This window comes from Haliotis asinina, chromosome 5 (assembly GCF_037392515.1).
Source record: "Haliotis asinina isolate JCU_RB_2024 chromosome 5, JCU_Hal_asi_v2, whole genome shotgun sequence".
In the NCBI taxonomy this organism is placed as follows: Eukaryota; Metazoa; Mollusca; class Gastropoda; order Lepetellida; family Haliotidae; genus Haliotis; species Haliotis asinina.
Window position 1 is genome coordinate 14,792,374 of NC_090284.1, and position 20,473 is coordinate 14,812,846.

Genomic DNA, 20,473 nt, shown 5'->3' on the forward strand with positions numbered 1-20,473 from the left:
GGCACAGCTAGCCTGACTGACTAGCAAAATGTTTGAACTACATGTATTTCAAACACTATGTGAAAGAAAGCATAACATCTTCCAGGTCCCAGACATTCAACACAGGTGGTAAACATGTTTCATGCCACTACTAGTCTAAACTCCTCTTGTCAACATCAAAGTGTCACCAGGGTCTATTAGCAGATAACACTTCTCCATGGCAAAGCAGTACAAATGTTCAACATAAGACATAAACCAGTTTTGCTTTTCACATCTGTATCTTAAAATTTTATTTTAAACAATGTATGTCAAATATGTACATCGCGGTAGTAACTCATCAGTTTTAAAGCAAAACAGTAATAGGGTAGAGCACTACTCAGCAGTCCATTCTAATACTGTATGTTCCAAATAAAGTGCTGCGTACCTCTTCCACAGCTCTTGAGATGCATACTTGACCACATGCACAAGTCACTGCATTATAGTGCAGCATATTTTAACTTCTGTCGGCAAGTTTATCCATGTTCAAATTGTACCCACTGTGATTGAACTATGGAATATTGACATTAATGCTGAAATGATTTTTAAAAATAATTAATTGAAACACTGTAACAGTTAATACTTCTGCTGGAATATAGATAAATATCTCTGGAACATCAATCACAAGAATATCATATGTTAAAAAATGTGTAAAATGAGACATATATTATATTTAATAAAATAATTTGACACAATGTATTAAAATATTTAGAATATCAACCTTGCAGTCAAGCAACATTTTCGTAATGCTCTTTGTGGTGTGAAAAACAGTTTGTAGAAACTTCACACTGAAATATCTCATCCTGGTTTTCTTTGATAACAGTGAATGTCAGACAAATCTACAAACTCTGACATTCTCCTGGCTCCATGTTCATAATACTGTTTATAGAATATTAAACAAGCAATAGAACAAGGTCTTGGCAAAATGTGTTAAATACTGTTGAAGGACATAATGTAAACTCTATCAATTTCTGTATATTTTAAACACTGGTGCATGACAAAATATCTAAAATACTGTCAATATTTTAATACTAACCAAGAACTAAAACAATACACAGGCAAGTGATCGGAATGTAGCATTAAAACCATACTTCCTGCACCGTCTTGATAAAATACTCTGAAGAATTTATTAAAAGTATTTACATCTGAAAATTGTGAACAAATGAGACGACATCCTGAGACATGAACTTATTATTGTCAGTAAATCCTGAATACTGGAACAATAAAGTATTTAGAATACTGTATAGTTAATGAGACAAAAAAGCCTTAAAACTGGCAGCAGCAGTAATTACTATGTAAGAATGAGACAACAGCAAACATGAGATGTATGGATAGTATCCCCGCTACCCAAAAGTACCATCTCAATGGATATATATACAAACATAGTTTATCTCCAGACCATCATTGGATAGTCAATAAATAATACTTCTTTCCTTGTGACAATCACATAAATGTTTCCTTTGTAAATTGATGTCACTCTAGGGTTTTCTTGGTTCGAAGCCAGCTAGTTTGTAGATGAAGTCACAGAATGCAATGTAGTTGACATCATCCTTGCCGCCTATCTGGATGTCAAACTTCTGCCACAGGAGTTGGAACTCCTCTTGACTGACCATGCTGCCAAGCTCCAGTTCTGTGAGAACTCTGCGAAACTGGGATCGGGACACAGCTCCATTGTGAACACGGTCGTAGTCCTCAAACAAGGGAAACAGCTGCATCCTGTGTTTGCGTACCTAGACAGATAACGTTGCGTGTTTAGTATCTGCTTTTACAGTATTCAAAGGCAGATTCATATTAGGTTTGAGGTTTCGGTATTACAGAAAGGGCTGTGAAGAAGGGAAAACAATACTGTTCAGTGACTGTCAGACAGCCTAAACCCCCTTGCTGTCTATGTCAGCAAGGACAACAACCTACCTTCTCTGCGATCTTGGCCATGCACGCCTGAAATTTGGCCTCGTTGTCTGCAGGGAGAGAGTTGAGCTCCCACTCCACTGGGGGCTGGAACTGGACTGTTTCTTGCAGTGGCGCCTTCTCCAGGTTCTTCACAGTGAAGATGGATTCCAGCTCATCTGAGAATGCCAGGTAGTCAATGTAGTCAGGATCACGTCGGCTCTCGTACCTGAATAAACAGGAAAACATGAGTTATTGTTCCATAGTAAGTGGAAACTATAAGTCAGTGTCTTGGAAACTAGGAGCAACGGGGTAGCCTAGTGGTTAAAGCATTCGCTTGTCATGCTGAAGGCGTGGGTTCAATTTTCCAAATGAGCACAATGTGACACTGAAGGCAGTTCCTGGTCTCTCCCCCTGATATATCTGGAATAGTGCTAAAAGCGACATAATACCCAATTCACTCATTCTCTCCTTCACTCTTGTAAACCGAAAGACCAGTTTGAAATTTAGGTGATCTGCAAATCAAGACCAAGTAAACCTCTTATATACAGGATATATTAAACTTTATGTATGTGAGTCTGTGACTTCTGCCTTTCTTTGGCTTCCCCCAAAGTATCAACAGACTCCAGTGATGTCATCAAAAGTAAGAATGTGGGACACCGCCTGGCCAAGACAGCAAGACTGACGACCTGTTAGATGTCTTTTACATCAAGACTGGTTTGATGAAGTCAAGTCTAATGCAGATCTTCAAAGGCCTGTGTAGATCCGGGATAGAATTGGTCTTCAGCAACCCATGCTTGTTGCAAGAGGTCAGTAACAGGATCAAAAGTTCAGACTTGCTGACCTGATAAAAACAATAGACTTGTTTCAGTTTATACCACTGCTTTCTTACTTGTCTTCCAACATGGAAACCTCTGACTCCTTCAACTCAAAGCCAGCGAGGTCCAGAGCACGACGGAATGATGTCTTCAACATCCGGCCTGACCGTAACTTGTCATAATCTTTCAAGAAGTCCAACACCCTTATTCTGGCTTTGAACACCTGTAATGTAAAGGCACTGACTCAACACTGCATTCAAGAGATAGTATCAACTCAAGAGCATCACCATATGAGAGAATCATTCTGATTTTAAAAAATATGTCAGAATTGTTGTAGTTTCTGAACATGACAGAAGATAATACCGTAAGTTTGTAAATGCAGTGTGAAACTCTAATATAATAGAGATTTATTATTAATGTTTCATGAACATTTGAAGTGAACAAGAATGTTTCTATGTTGCAAAGTTTATCATTAAATAAAGAGTTATCCTTCTGGCATCATTACAAATGTCATATATGTGTGAAGTCTACTACGCATTGTCATCTATGGTGTCACAAGATTGAAGGGCCATGACTGCATTATTACATGAGCAGTATGTTGAGATTTACTATGTCGCTTAACTTTAACAAATATTTTGACAATAAAAATGTGTTCCTTTCACCCAAAATGGAAACCAGTCCAGTAAAATTAGCTAATAACAGTCTAATTATAAACTTTTAAATACACTAAAAACGACATGTTGATGTTTTAACTTGATGGTATTACAACATTCATAAGCGAATGATTAATTATGTAACAATGATGGCTTGTAATACTGCAAAGGCTTTCTGGACAAGAACCTAGACTCATAATACAAAGTACGCCCTGAAAGGGGAACTGAATATTGTTAATCACTGTATTTCCAGCTCTGTCACAGTGGGCTCTATACAATCAAGTCTCGATAACTGCAGTGACAGAAGGCCTGAACAAGAGTCTACATTATTAATACATGTTGGCACCCACAACTAAAACTGACCACAGGGGACCGTAATACCTTGAAATTCCTCAAGATCACCTCAAAGAACAAGACTAATGTGTAGTCTCTGAATATATATAATCTTGATAGTAACAAACAAGCCCATATAAACTGATAAGGAGCCTCAGTCAGATGGGAAGACCAGAGATTCAGAACCTGAACATGCGGGAATCTAGACTTGCTTCATTTAAGGCTTTAACACTGCAGACAGGGCTGGACAGTTGTTAAAATAATGTGGTTCAGGGAATGTGAGACAGACTACTGAAAGAACCACTGACCTTAGTCTTCAGTTTGAGTAGGACCTCTTCCAAGTCTCCAGCAGGATTAAGTTCGGGGAGTTTGCCCTTCTCGTTGGTGAGTCGTAATGTCTTCAGTCTCTCCACGTACATGAGCTGTGGCGGTATGGGAGGTTGCAGCTCATCCAGGAATGCCTGGTAGTTGAAGCCCACATCATTACAGAACCTGGCCTCCAGAGCTGCAGCCTCGGCCTCTGTGGTGTGGAGTTCTAGCATGGTGAGGCACTGTCGGAACTGTGAGCGGGTCACATGCTTGTTGTTGTGCCTGGATAGAATCAGTTGGTTTTCAGTACTTCTACACTGCATTCAGCATCACAAGTCATCATATAAATAAACAGGGGTGTTGAGCAATGTTTGTAAACCTTGTACTTAGTGTCCCTCACTGCCAACTTGTTGTTTTTGTTCAAAATTGTTACTTTTGAAAAGTCCTTATTTCTAACATTGAATTTGCCTGCAAATAAATGTATTTTTTCTTTGATGCAGGTATGATGACAGTGTGTGAAATAGCCACTGGGCTACTAAGTTATGTTACTCTTTTAAATCATGTAAGACTAAGATGTCTGATAAAAATATTTATCATATTAGCTGCTTAATGATGAAACCTGTATCTACATTCAAATTTTGAAGAAGTGTTTTCAGTTTTTTGCTATCAACTTTTAGGTATAGCTCACCCGAATGGCTAGCAAAACTTAGAAACAATTACACACACTGATGACGAAAAAACAGTAGGAATTATCAACATGCTTTACAGTATCGGTCTACCCCAATCATTTAGTGATCTGTTATCTAGTTAGTCCATAGTTATCAGGGAACATAAACATATGACTTTCCTCAACACGAATCACAATGGGCCTTATATATCCAAGTATTATGATGTTCACAGTATTCAACATTCACCTATAGATAATGTTACCATGGCAGACTCAGTGGTTGCTTCACAGGGTTTAATCCCCGTTTTATAAATAATCTAGTGACAGTGGTGGAAATAAGGGATGCCGGACACTCCAGTCCAGAGTTTTTTTCTGTCAGGCAAGGATATGTGTATATTATGCTACACTGCCCAGTTGACTTTCCAATGTTAATTATTTTGATTATTTAAAATTTGAACAAGAAATTCATCCAGTATTGTGGAAAAATTATCAGTGCAAGTGATTTTACATGAGCCACTGTATTGGAGTACACAAGCAACTTAAACCACTGATACTTATGATTCAATGAAAACCTCCCCATATTCTGTTAGTTTTGTGTTTTCACAATGTTGCTCTACCTGTCAAAATCCTGAAACACTGGTTTAGCCAGGAGCCTGCGCTGCCCAGCTCTTTGTCTCAGTCTCTCCATGGTTTCTTCATACAAGTTCTTGTGGTCATCACTGGCTGTCTCCCAGCTGATGCTGCCTGGCTTGGGCACCCGGAATGTCTCTGAGGGTGGAACTTTATAGGTCGGGCTCTTTTCCAGATTCGGTTCAGTGAAAACTGTAAATACAGAGATTAAAAAAATAGATGAGTGCACCAGTAGTGCAACCAAATCTATAGGTTACTGGTGATGTAACAATGTACAGGTGGTGCAACCATGTACATACCTTGTAGGAGTGCAATCAGGCCTATATGTTACAGGTGGTGCAACCATGTATTGTGCATTTTACTCTTGCAACCATGGGTATATGTTGCAGGTGGTGCAACTGTCAGTTTAGTATATACCTTTGAGGTTTGAACATTTTAGTGTGCAACCATGTCTATGTGTTACATGTGGTGCAACATATATATACCTTTTAGGTGTGCAACCATGCCTATATGCTGCAAAGATGGTGCAAACATATGTCTGATGTTAGGTGCACAACCATTCATATATGTTAGAGGTGGTTTAACCATGTATAAACCTTTTAGGTGTGCAACCATGCCTTTGTGACAGGTGGTGCAGCCGTGTATATATCTTCAAGATGTGCAATCATGCCTACATGTTACAGGTGGTGCAACTATATACCTTTTATATGTGCAGCCATGCCTATATGTTACAGGTGATGAAAGAGGTGAAATTTTGTCTACAGTCAGCAGGTAGCAGAACCATTCCTTATGTAAAGGTGATGAAACTATGAATGGAAACATTTAACTTTGAAACCCAAGACATGTGTTTATGTATACTGACCACTCTCCACATCGTCCATGAAGCGTGTCCAGTACACCTGGTCAGTCTTGCTAGGGTTCTGGTACATGTCACACAACAGCTTAAACTGGCTGTCTATCAGGTCATGAGCCCCAAGCTTGCTCAAGCCCAGCAGTCCGAGGCCCCGTCGGAACTGACTCTTGCTGATGCAGTTGCTCTGGAGGGGGTCGTAGTCTTCAAAGTACTCTTTCACCTGACAGGAATAAAACAAGGAAATGATACACACAAGTGAGTGAGTTAGTTTGGTTTAATGCTGAGCTTCCAAGTTATGTCCTGGTGGGTCAGCTCAACGCCAACCAGCTAGCCACTGAAAAAGTTGCAGAAGTAGATGTTGGCAGGAGCATAGCTACCATTATAAAAAGGAAGCACGGACTTGCACATGATTGTTGTTGACAAGTTAAAGACAAGCCCTCAATGCTCATAATCTAAATATTTAGTTTTGCAACCTATCAGGTTCATACAAAAAAAATTGGTCCGCAAGAGTCTGTTTGCATGTTTTTGTAAACATTGTTTGCAGATACTTCTCAAATTGACAGCATGAGTCTGACTCCTGGTCCACAATATCTTATCAATATATTACTCACAGTTTCAATGTGATATCCAGTTTACTGAACTTGCTATACAGTACACTGCATGTGATATGTGATGAAGATCTTTAGCATTTTGATCAATACCTACAAGCTGACAAATGAAGAACAGTCTGGGAGGAAGCTGATTCAAAACCACTCACTATATATGAGGGTTTGACATTGCAAAGGGAGACAACTCTGGATAACAAACTATGGCACCTCAGACAACTCTAAGCTGCTAGTGACTCCCTAATACAGAACTGTTAAGCAAGAAAGTGAATGCCTACAACATATGTCATCACTTAATGACCTTGCAAAACAAACTCAAAAACATGCCATCATCCATGACAGCAAGTCTGCCCACAGAATTCCTGTCTTTGTAAATTCTGACAGTGACAAGCACAAAATACTGAGTGCATAATTACAGTAATCCAGAATCTCTAAAATGTGTTTTATTACAGAAACAAGTCACTATGACTAATTAATTATAAATAAGATGCTCAGAAACAAAAAGATTTCTTTCTCTTAGAATACTTCAACCTACCCTCAGCCTGTTGGTGAGGACATGATGTCTGATGCGAGCCATCAGATCCTCGAAGCTGACCTCACTTTCCTGCACAGGAGGATCGGGGACAGGTTGGTTGGTACGCTCCTCATCCTGGAGATTCACATTCTCTAAGGTATGTCCCACAAACTCTGAAAAACACATACATGGTCAAGCCAAACACTTATGGAACTGTTTATAAATTACGGTCTTGGGGGTGATGATAATTTTTATGGAGAAACATGTACAATGTGAATGATCATCATCACCAAGCCATACGCTTCATCAAATTCAGTGACTTTATCATCACTTACACAGAGCACTTACTTGGCCAATGTTTTTTTCAAAAATGCATATATACCCTCCAAACAATTTTAACAATACAGCACATTAATTTGACATGGTATTTCTCAATCATCAAAGTGATAAACATCATTATTCAGGAACACCAACCTTGATCCACTGCCTGTACAAATGCAGGGTAGTTGACATCCCCACTGGTGGGATCTTCAAACTTGCAACACAACAGCTTGAGATCTTCTGGTGCCACATTGAGACTTAGGAAGTGCAGGATACGCCCAAACTGTGTCTTGGTCACAACCCGAGTGTAGGCAATACCCTGTGAACAGGAAACACTACAGTAATCTTATTCTTCACTGTGTGATAAATCCCAGACTAATTGTTTTCACCAACAGGCAACAAACAGTATTGTGATAGTGCACTCACCACCCCAACCCATCATCAGTTTGCTGTTTGTAGTAACTATGGTAACTAAGGGTCAGTAGGATAGCCCGGTGGTTATACCATTCGCTCAACATGCTGAAGACCCGGGTTTGATTCCCCACATGGATACAATGAGTGAAGTCCATTTCTTTTGCCTCCTGATGTAGTATTGTTGGAATATTGCTAGAAGTGGCGTAAAATCATACTCACTCACACATAATAACTAAACAAACAGTTTTGTGGTATTAATCTGTTTTACCAGGTTTGGGGGATGACTTTTCTTTTCCAAGTTTTCGAAAGATACTGAAATTGCTCATTGGATATTTGCCTGCCTTTGATATCAGTTGCAACATAATTTCCCAAGCATGTATATTTCACTAGTTGATATCTTTGAGATGCAGAAAGAGGAAGACCATTAACACGTGATTGAACATTTTCAGAGGGAAGAATGTATACAGACATTGTTTGATGGCAAGACTTTGCCAACCACAATATTCAACTAATATTTTTACATATTTTCTTTAACATAATAATTTGTAAAATGTATTCAAATTTCCATGCAAATCAATGAAACCTAGGATAAGATAAATCAATGAAAAAGTTGCCGATGTTCATAAATATGACTACTGTATATAAATCGATGAAACAATTTTTAGATGTTTATTAATATCAGTCATAATTTTAAGACAAATCAATGGAAAAAAAATTCAGATGTTCAGTAATATCAGAACACATTTAAATGACAAAGTCAAATCCACACTGAACTGGTAATTCTGTCAATGAAATTATTGATTTGAGAATATAATTTCAAAAGAATACCTTTGAGGGAAAAAGGAGACAATACGTACATCAAAGTCCACACCAATGGTACATTAAACTGACACAAAGCAAGTAGTAACCTGCTATATTCCCCAACTCCTCCTTTTCTATCTACCCACACATGCAAATATAAGCATAGACTCTGCTACAAGTTTCCTTGTTACATCACACGCAACAACCTCACAGCCCAAGGATGGGACAGGATGCCCTTCATCTCAGCATCAAAAGATGCAAACAGACATGCATTTATGGCTGACAGTAATTGCTGGCTTAAAAGCATAATAAATGTTTTGCAACAAAGTACAAATGTTACATCATGTTATGTCTCCAACACATGCCATTGTTGAAAGCTAACACTTGAATGGTTGACCCTAACAGCCTGGCTGATTGCAGAGAGACCCCCTGAGGTGTAAAGGTTGTTGTGTCAATGAACTGTTACATCACAGCAAGCAGCATTCTCCTCCCTAACCCCAGTCTACATCCCCACCTTAATCCCCCTCGATCTACACCCCCACCCCCACATATGGCTGACCAGGAGATACACTTGACTACTCACATGCAACCAGTAAGAGGGTTGGTAAAGGTGCATATGCACTACAAGGGTGACATAATATGACACATGTCACAATCTCCATGATGAAGAAAATGAGGATGACATTATGCACTGAAAGTTCTAAAAGCTGTAAAATTACAGTGGGTTTGAATCCCGAATGGGACTCAACATAAAGAAATAACTAGACATGTTTTTCCACTAAGAAAGTGTAATCCCAAATCTAACACATGTTACAGAGAATTACTAAGTTAAAGGCCTCTCTTCAAACTCCAACAATGTTTTTCATTTCTTGACAAAACAAAGTTAAACTGGATAGTGTGATATTATTAAACTTTGTCAAGATAGAAACATGGTCTGGCATGACATGAGGCTGTGGGAAGTAAATTCAGTAATCATCTTGACCTTTCGCTCACAAACATGTGTATGAAACACAACCAAATTAAAAAGTTACCCAATTTAAGAAAAATGAAATCAAACCTTAATGAAAATATCATTTAAACAAATAATAAAGCAATGTTTTATTTTTATATGTTCTAGCTAAAATAAAATGGGCTCCAAGACATATATTAAACATGATGATCATACAGACTTGTTATTACTGCTTGTGTCCTCAAGGTATATCCTTTGATTACATGATATGTAATTGTAATACAATACACCCTGTAATTATACCTTATATCTGCAATGAGATGAATAACATTAACAAGAAATCTGAAAAATATCTGTTAACATTTCACTTGTACGTAAGGTGACATTATGACAGGTGCCTTATCTGAACTTGTAGGTAGTTAGATAATATTTTTATCTGCCAATACTTAACTCTTGTTTCATTCTGGTGGAATTGACAATAACATCATCTTTCTTCGTTCTTGTCTTTTTCCAATTATCAAGATATTTTCCCCAAAACATGATATGGGGACTGAGCGCATGAGATAAAAATACAAGTTCAAAATACTTCATATTCTTAAATCTAATATTCTGAAATAGCAGTATTTACATGAAGGAAACCCATAACTGTAGTACACCTTGGTTAGTACACTACTCTCAAGACTTCATTTACTAGTTTGCTATATTACAAAACTAGACACATAGAGACCATGCATGTTTTTTATAAGGATTTAAATTGTCAGGAAAGATTCTGGAAAGGGGAGGGGAGTGTCTCTCAACTGAGTTACACACACAACAAAATATTCTCCTAATACCCATGAAGGCTACTGGTAACATAAAAATTAAACACATTTTTCTGTAAAATAGGTTTAAGTTCAGGAAGATTGCTCCTAAAAGTTTGTTTCATTAAGTCTGCCCCTACTCAACTCTATCCACATTTATTGAGGCCTAAGATAAAACAAAATACCAATCAAGACCTTTCAAGACAGAAAACTTGTCTTTATGCAAGCATCTGGCATCAGAACAATGAGTCACATGGCATCCACATGTTAAAGTCGGCACCACCTAGGTCAACATGTAGAAGTAGGTCACCCCAGTCAGCAGTTTACCCTGTACATTGGTATCTGGCAGGCCTGCATCAGCACACAGTGGCCCAGCTAGTTTGTCTCACAGTCGCTGAACCACATTACTTCCCCTACTGCCTAGCCTTCCCTGGAGTTCAAGAGTCCTAAATGAAACAAGTCTACCTTCCCCAAGGTTCTGAATTTCCAATCTGACTGTGGCTCCTTTTCAGTTTAAATGGGATTATTTGTTTCTGTCAAAATTCAACATATTCAGAGACTAAGAGCTAGTCTATGTCCCAGCTATCTCAACAGCTTGGAGAGGCAGTAATCTGCACAGGCTATGTTCACAAGATTACTTCCTATTCTGAACTTAACTTGACCCATTCTATTTTCTAGTTTCAAAATGCCATCAATACATAATTTTACCAAGTTAATATTGGGAATAATGATACGGCTGATGATATAACAAGTATATCTAAAAATCAAGAAATAACAGGAGCACAAAATATACAACACCCTTCTCTGTTTAATTTCAGAATATTCAAGAACACTATATTTTGAAATTTCACCTCTCCTATTCACTATTCACTATATATCGTTATATGTGTGCTTCTTCAAAGTAGTGATGTTACATACAAGCTGTTATAAATATCTTAACAAAGAACAGGTTCCTCACTTTCAAAATATTCATGTTTTACCATCTATTGTCATTTCTAATCAAATCATGGGATTTTGCTCTGCACATGCAACAAAACAATACGCCCTGAAAACTACAAAGATTGTATTTATTGACTGCATGTAGACGTAATGTTAACAAGAACTCTACTGCACTGAATAATGCACAAAGGTGCAACATCCTGTCAATTGTAACTATGACATGCACATGGTCTGTCTCACAGTCCCTGAACCACGTTATTATGCCTAATGCCAAGCCTTCTCTGCAGTGCTAAAGCTCTTAAATGAAGCAAGTCTAGATTTCTTCAGGTTCTGAATCTCTGGTCTCACTGGGGCTCCTTTCAAATAAAATGGGTTTGTTTGTTACTATCAAAATTATATATATTCAGGGACTAAGCCTTAGTCTACTAGAGGCAGAACACGAACAGAAGCAAATGACCATAAATGCACTATGAATAGAGCCTAAGGAGAAGACGGTATTGACTTGACCCCAAAGAGTCAACAGATACTGAATACCCATTGAATACTGTCTATGCACACTGTGAATGATAAATTATCACTGTCCCAGGGGTTTGTGGACCCATCTTAAACAAACAGCTGTGATGTGACAAGAATCACATGACCATTAACTGGGCTAGCCATGATTGTGGAGTGAGACACTTACCCTGTCGTAGTCTTTGAAGTAGGGGTACATCATCAGACGTCGACGCCTCACGTTCTCAGATAGTTCGCGCAACACCATTTCTACACGTTGATCTTCCTTTTCACTCAGTGTCTTCAAACCCTGGTTACACAGAAACAAAACAATTTAATATCAACATCATGTTTGAGAAAAGTGCAGTTACATCATCCATGCTTCAGTGGTCCCTGTGACATCACCCCCACCAAGTCAGATATACATTCAGTAAGGTCATCAATACTGGCAACCTTCAGTGGTCCCTGTGACATCACCACCACCAAGCCAGATACACATTCAGCAAGGTCATCATTACTGGCAACCTTCAGTGGTCCCTGTGACAACACCACCACCCAGCCAGATACACATTCAGTAAGATCATCAATACTGGCAACCTTCAGTGATCCATGTGACAACGCCACCTAACAGCAAGACACACATTCAGTAAGGTCATCAATACTGGCAACCTTAAGTGGCCCTTAACTTCCCACCTGCTTGCCACAACTAGGTCCTTTGTGTACAGCAAGACAGACCTTTACCCTATGACCAATGAACTGCATTTCTTGCAATTTGCCTTTCCATCATGGACTGTAATACCCACCCTGGACAAAGCTCCCTTGGGAGGTCTCACAGCTTCTTGGGTTGGCTTTTTGTCAAGGTCAGGAATGTTAAATGCTGAAAGAAATGCCAGCATACAGTTACATTGTTACCATTCACAAATTCTATGAGAAAGAATCAAGGCTACATATTGTCTGAGCAGGGTTATTGAAAAAGACACAGAACATGACAACAGGAAAACCAAGTTCTAAGGATAGTCAACTTCTTCACTGCAATGAATGCAAGATGTATGTAGATACTAACATCGTATCAAGTGATGACAACAGACCAACAAAGACTTGCTTGATAACAATGTCAGTAATTTGTTTGATTGGCATTATTAGAAGCTGGTAAGTGATAAGAGGGTAAGATCCATACCGAAACGTCGCATCATATGCAATAAAGAAATTGTTATCCATAAAGAATCTTACCCTCTTAACAGTGTCAGTATCTATGCCAAAACCTTGCATCCATTGCAGTTAAGAAGTTGACTATGCAAAGAACTTGGTTTTCCATTTGTCATTTCTTGGACTTTTAAGAACTATGAAGACTCTCAAAGAAGAATTAAGTTAGTATGAAAACAACAAAAAATCTTAACAATCAGACCTGGCCTTGGTTGACAAGTGCTTGACAGCATCAGTCAAGTTGCCGGGGTATAAAGACACCAACAGCCAATTTCACAAAACAAATACACTTTGGACACTAAATGTTTATTATAAATGAGAATCTGCAAGGTTTGCATAGCACCAATACTTCTGCCTGATAGGTGGTACCAGTTATCACATACATCAGGCAAAATCTGGGGCATTATGTTCATCATTATCGTTATACTATATATTCACATTTCACATACATGTTAAATATCTACTACTACAATATCTTCAAATACAGAAACTATAAAAACTGTACCATTTTCCATGATATCACAGAATTCCTTGTACTTGATCCTTCCATCAGGCTGGCGGTAGAACTCAACCACCTTCTGTATCTCAGGACGAGACAGCTGGGCCTCCTTTCCCACTGCCAGTGCCAATCCACACACAAACTGGTTCTCTGTGATCACCCCACTCCGTAGCTTGTCATGATCTTTGAAGAACTCAATAGTTCTGATGCCACTTTTGTACACAGCGACTCGGATCCTGTCAAATATCTGGTTCAGTGTGGGGTCAGCACTCACCTGGGGAAAGAAAGGAAAGTAAAAGTCAACGCCTCCTTTCCACATTTGTCTTGAGGGATTTCATTACTGGTCTCAAAACCTGCCCCACTGGCCTTTATGGACTTGCCTAATGGCCCTCAAAGACCTCCTGTTGGTCTTAGGGGTTTTCTTGTGGGCCTGAAGCACTTTCATTATTGGCCTTACTGCCTCCCCATTTTAGTCACATTGGCCTCCCCTGGTGACTGCATGACTTCCCCAGTGGACCTTATAATGGGTTTCCCTATTGTCTTCACAGACTTCCTGTACTGGCAAGTACAGTGGAAGCTGTCAAAACCGGCATCTGTCCATTCCGACAAGTTGGCATACACCGGCATAAAATCTCAGTCCCATTTGTGACATGTACATTTATCATCAGCTCTCTAATCTGGCATGTCGTCTAAACTGGATTATTTCTTCAGTCCCGATGAGTGCCACTTTAGACAGCTTCCACTGTAGTTGCCCCATTGGCCTCAAAGGGCTTCCTCAACTGGCCTTATTGTCTTCCACATCTGGTGTTTGGAATTTCCCTGTTGGCTGCAAACAGCTCCCCTATAGGTCTTAAAGTCTTCCCCTGTTGGTCTTAAGGACTTAAGGACTCATAATATTCAAAGCATTTACTTCTGTATGGTTACGTTGTACATTAAGCTCTTGAATGGATTTCATCGGAGAAAAACCTTCTCACCAACATAGTGAACGGAACATTCAGCCCACTATATCTGCAGTCTCATTTGAAAACAAACCCAAATACAATTTCTGAGAGTAAATAAAATATGGCCATGACACTTGAAAGATAATGTCACATCCGACTGGTTATGGACACACATATGGTTCATACAGACTAGAGAGTGAAATTTTGCTCTTAATTCTTTTGACTTCTTCATGTAGAGACAAATATTGGATAAAAGATGTAATTTTAATGAGATCGTATTCAATAGTCATCCCTACCGTGACTGGAGTAAAGTCAATGGAAGACATCTGAGGCATTGGAGGAAGCTGTGTCTCCTGCACCTGCATCTGCTGTAGGGATGTGATGTCTTTGTGGAGATTGAGGTAGTTGATGATGCCAGGACGCTCAGGGTCACGATATTTTGTCGCCAGTAAGTTCATATCTGCCTCCGACACATCAGGGGGACCAGGAAAACTGCGATAAAACTGTGTAACACAGGCAACAGTATGTCAGGGTCATGTTGCTACACGTACATAAAACATAACGTTTCTTGTATTTCTTGCACATGTCACCAAACTTAGTCTCAGTGTTAATCATTACACTCCACCACTGAGTCCAACAAACCCTAGTAGAAGGTTGTGTCAGGTAACTTTTGAGAGACCTATGACCATGCAATCAATAGCAAGACTGTTAAATAGGTTTAACCAATCAGACAATGGCTACTACTTAAGGATTGGAAGGAAATTACAAAATATTCAGGTCACTGACACAAATCTTTCCACAAACAAAAATCTGCATATAACACAGTTATTTGACCTGCAGTATATACTCTTTGGGGTTTCTGTTGACATGGTTACCACTGACATGGTTTCCGCAAGATGACATCATTGAATATTGCCAAAAAGACTATTTTCAGTGACTGTTTACTCGCCGTTGTCATGGTTGTAACACGCTCCGTGTGTGTAACCTGACAGGGATTGTACGCTAAATAGCATTCGGAATCATTTGGGTTAGAACCTTTTCGAAATAAAAAGTTCAAAAGGTATGTGCGAATGGTCCACTTTTGCGACTGGGTAAGATGTGTTCTGATTGGTCAGTCTCAAAGGTTACCTGATGCGACCTCCCATAATGTTTTGTTAGACTCAGTAGTGGAGTGTAATGAAAAGTACTGAGGCTAAGTTTACTCAGACTGCACATATCACATATATGTCAGCATTTCTTTTTCTTTCACGTTCATACTTTTTAAAATAATCTTGTTGAAGACATACAGTGAGTGAGTGAGTTTAGTGTTAGAGTGCACTTAGCGATATTCCGGCTATATGGCGGTGGTCTGTACATAATCAAGTCTGGACCAGACAATCCAGTGATCAACAAGATGAGCATTGATCTACACAACTGGGATATGATAACATGTGTCAACCAAGTCAGTGACCCTTACCACCCAATTCCATTAGTTGCTTCTTACGACAAGCATGGGTTACTGAAGATCAATAATAGATTTAATCTAACCTGCACCTGTATTTTACAGTGACTCGACTCGTGTCCAAATGCATTTTTGTACCTGGCTCTCTGTGATGACTCCGATGTGATGGCGGTCAAAATCCTCGAAACATGTTCTCAAGTTGATGCCATGGTATTCATAGAATTTCATCATGTGTTTCAAGACCTCTACTAGCCGTGTCTCTGAATTGGTGCTCAGTGGTCGCACTGACCGTATAGTGCCAAGACTGTGGATGTAAACATTTGGAACAACATACGAGAGAAAGGTTCCCTCTGTTTTTGGTGCATAATTTTGCACTACATTATCTGTAGCAGTTTTCACAACATCATAATTAACATATGAATTATCCCATAACACAGCATGTTAACATTTCTCTTGATTTCAAGTCTTTTTCAGCAATATCCAAGGTCTAGAACATTAGCCTGAAATCAGGGGTTGCTATAAATGGAAAAGGGAGCATGGCATCAAGGACAACAAATCTAAGTCTGAACAACAAACAATAAAGTCTTCTTTCACAATAAGTGACAAGTCTTGGGAACCTTTTTTAACAAAGTTATGGGACATTTGATATCTACTAAGGTTTCTCATTGGACTTACAACTCAAGTGGTTGCTGAGGTGCTGGCCTCTGTGTCAGGTCCCCTGGGTTGAATGTGCCATCAATCTCCTGACAGAAGCGCTTGTAGTTGACCCTGCCATTTCGATAAAGGTCATACTTCTCCCTAAGAGCTACCTCTTCTTCAGGGTTCAGCTGAACGCCCAATGTCTGCCACAGGCAGCGGAAGAACTGAGGCTCTACAACAGTTGGAAGCAACAATGTTAGGCCACACCAGTTTTATTTCTTTTTTTATGGATGTTTGTCCTCAGAAAACCTAGAGGCAGATGAAAAAAAATGAAAATAAAGTAATTTTCTTAATAGCAATACAATCTAAACAAAACATTCTTGCAAGTTTACATTTTTGACCAATAAAAAGAGTAGGATTTTATTTTTTTTAAAGGGATAATTAATTTTTTTTTTTTTTTTATTCTCGAAAAACAAATGAGCAGTGGATCCATAAAACAAGAAAGGGTTAGCACAGTGGCATGAAGTGGGACACTGGTGAATCAAAGGGGATACACATCTTACATGCACCATCAGTCAATCCTGTATGTAGATATCATTTGACTGCAACCCTTTTTCAAACATCTGAATTCATTGTCATGGCATGGCATGACTTGTATGAGTTATGCCCCTAAGCCATGCCAACCTCTGGTTGCGTTGCTCCCTGATGAGGATCCTTGATCTGCCAGCAGTAACCATGAATTTGAGGGTTTGAAAATAGGGGCAGATACAGCTTTTTGAGAAAGCAGGGCTGCACACAACTGAGAAAAAGGGGGTGTGCACCTGAGTTTCAACGATCATTTAACAAAATGTCTGGACAAAAGTGGGGATGCCCACACACACCTGCACCCCCGTCTGGATCCACCTGTGGATAATAATGGTAATTAATGTTGACTAACATCTTGCAGTTGCTTTCTTTCAAAATGATGAGCGTGAGTGAATGTTCTGGTGAGGTTAAGTTAGAAACACAATCGGCTCCATATCAGAATATAAATGTCTGGACAAGGGAAACCACTGACTGAAAGCATGAGCAGTGTACAATGCTATCAGTACACAATGACACACACTCAACTGAGTCACTGATAACTCCATCCATGTCCGGCAGCTCTACAATAAGCAAAGGTTCTAACAGGAGGTATAACAGGAAAAATTCACTGCTCTGAAATCCCCCAAAAATCTGTTTATAATACTCTGAGAACTAAATCCAACTGGCTGTGTTGAAACCTATTCATTCTGTTAACTTTCAAATTCATTAAAATGTCTAAGAATGAATGATAATTTCACTTTGAATACTATGTACCTGTAATATACCCCGATCGCAGTTTGTCAAAGTCCTGAAAGAATTCTGTAACCCGAATACGCTTTGTCTGTGCCAATGTTCGGAGGTTGTCTTCAACTCTCTGGGACACACTTGCTGCAGCCATTGTGATATTTGGGGTATATCACTACCTAAAGACAATACACAATACTATAATATGAAATATTTCCAGATGTTCCAAATTGTATATTTGGTCATGGTTTAAAAACTTGATAAAAATAATATGATAAAAGACATGAAATAATATTTTAAACATACATCATTGCAAACCAGTGGTTGACAGTGTGAATGTTGATGGCAAAAGCTGAATCTTCATTAGTCTACACAAAAGCATTTGTTTTGACACATATTGGTTACATGGGCTCAAACTACTTATTATGAAATATTAATAACATGGTCTAGAACACGATACGATGGAATATTGGCTACATCATTTTCCTTTGCTATGTTGTTACACTAACGTTCAGGTTTGTGATAAAATATATATGAGAGAGGAAGCACGAGCATAAAGATGAGCGAAAGTCATGGTAAAATATCAACACTACCCAAGAGATTCTCTTTGACTGATTCAGTTATATTTCGTTTGATACTAGTGAGAAAACGAAGATTTTCAAAATCTCAAGACCACATGTTCAAGTCGATGTTAGTTCGAGTTTGGAAAAGCAGCTTGTGCAGTTATGGAAAAATAAACAGAAATGAATGATAGCTGCTTGGGCTACTGATGACCCCACATTCATAATTACAGCCAATACATAACAAAAGAAAGCCTCAATAAAAAATACACGGAATATTGACAACGAAAAAAGTATACAATATTTTGCTATGAAATACGATGGATACAACGCATCAAAATACAAAAACGTCAACTGACAATTCGCTGCCTATATCGCAGATCACCAAATAAGTCATACAGTATAATAGCAGTGAAGTTACTACCTTTCAGGTGTTGCTGCTTAGCCTTGTAGCCAAACTTTTCTCAAGTCACACAATCAAGTGACAGCAAATTGTTGAAACGTTGCTATGGCTCGGGGTCGTGTTTGCGCACGCGTATTGAACGTTTCCGTGTCAGAATAGACTGGTTACGTACTCCCGCCTTGAGGCTATAGACAGAACGCAGTTGAGGCAATGCGCACTGATTGAATGTATTACATGCGACGAGTTTAGTGGCACATTATAGATAGATCTACATATAGACTAACGCTCAGTCGCGCAATATATATGATTTTGATAGTGACAAACAAATCTATAAAAGTTGAAAAGGAGCCCCAGGAGACCAAAGATCCTGAATCTGAGGAAATCAAAACTTGTTTCTTTTAGAACCTAAGCATTGCAGAGAGGGCAAGGCAGTAGGGAAAATACTGTGGTTTAGGGACTGTGAGACAGTGAGTAAGTGAACGAGTTTAGTTTTACACCTCACCCAGCAATACTCGAGCTATATATGGCGGGGGTCTGTAAACAATCTAGTCTGGACCAGACAATCCAGTGACCAGCAACATGAGCATAAACTTACACAATTGGGAAGCAATGATATGTGTCAACCAAGTCAGCAAGCCTGACCACCCGAACCCGTTAGTCGCCTCTTACGATAAGCATAGTCGCCTTTTATTGCAGGACTGTGAGACAGACTAATTTAAACACTGAAACATAAATTACTGCTCCCATCCACAATTTACCATCACATATAACATGTGTTATGTCGTTATCCGAGAGAGGTTCAAATGGTCCATAAGCTTATCCGTTACAAAATAAAATGGCATTGCAAACGATTCAAACTTAAATTTGTATAGTGACTGTCAAACGATAAATGTGTTGGATGTTTTAACTTTATGGTGGGATGTAAACGCTGCCTGTACACGCAACACGTAATATAAGCTAAAACTGCAAGAAGTTTACAAATGCACACATGCCTATCAACATGCACACACATTGTGTGCACTCAACAGATAAGACACGGCTAGTTTTGAATGTAAACATATCTTACCTAGATTACAAAATGACCTGTCACAACTAATTCCTACATACAATCGAAATATAAAACATGAAACGAAATACAGACAATCAAGATTCGACTGCAGAGTATGAACGTAGCGTTTTGATTTCATACATATGTAAGTACATGTACTGCGCAGTGGTGTAGTGATAAGGCGTCTGCCTGTCATCCTGCAGGCCAGGGTTCGATCCCCGGTGGAGGCGTCTTGGTTCGGGTCCCAGGGTGGGCACATTGGTGTAGTATCCTTGGACAAGATATGTACTTAGATCCACCTTGTCTCAGTTTACCCAGCTGTAAAATGGGCATGTGTTAGCAATGTAAGTTCATTGCACCTAACAATCAGGCAGCAAGGCTGTATACTCCCTAGGGAGTTGAAAGGGTGTTGGAAAGCACGAAAATGTCCT

The 20,473-nt window shown here is 39.1% G+C and overlaps 1 protein-coding gene across 1 annotated transcript; it reads right to left on the bottom strand.

The window, feature by feature from the left end:
• Positions 1-238: 238 nt before the first annotated feature.
• LOC137283543 (EF-hand calcium-binding domain-containing protein 6-like) lies at positions 239-19,125 on the bottom strand. The gene is made up of 16 exons (XM_067815102.1): positions 19,016-19,125; positions 18,062-18,210; positions 16,760-16,955; positions 16,223-16,388; positions 14,940-15,146; positions 13,709-13,976; positions 12,804-12,877; positions 12,191-12,310; positions 7,759-7,924; positions 7,306-7,457; positions 6,175-6,385; positions 5,300-5,504; positions 4,015-4,297; positions 2,795-2,943; positions 1,927-2,131; positions 239-1,745 (listed from the first exon to the last, which is right to left on the bottom strand). Exons 2-16 carry the CDS (start codon positions 18,183-18,185, stop codon positions 1,494-1,496), a joined length of 2,778 nt encoding a protein of 925 aa, XP_067671203.1. The 5' UTR covers positions 18,186-18,210; positions 19,016-19,125; the 3' UTR covers positions 239-1,493.
• Between the last annotated feature and the right edge of the window lie 1,348 nt (positions 19,126-20,473).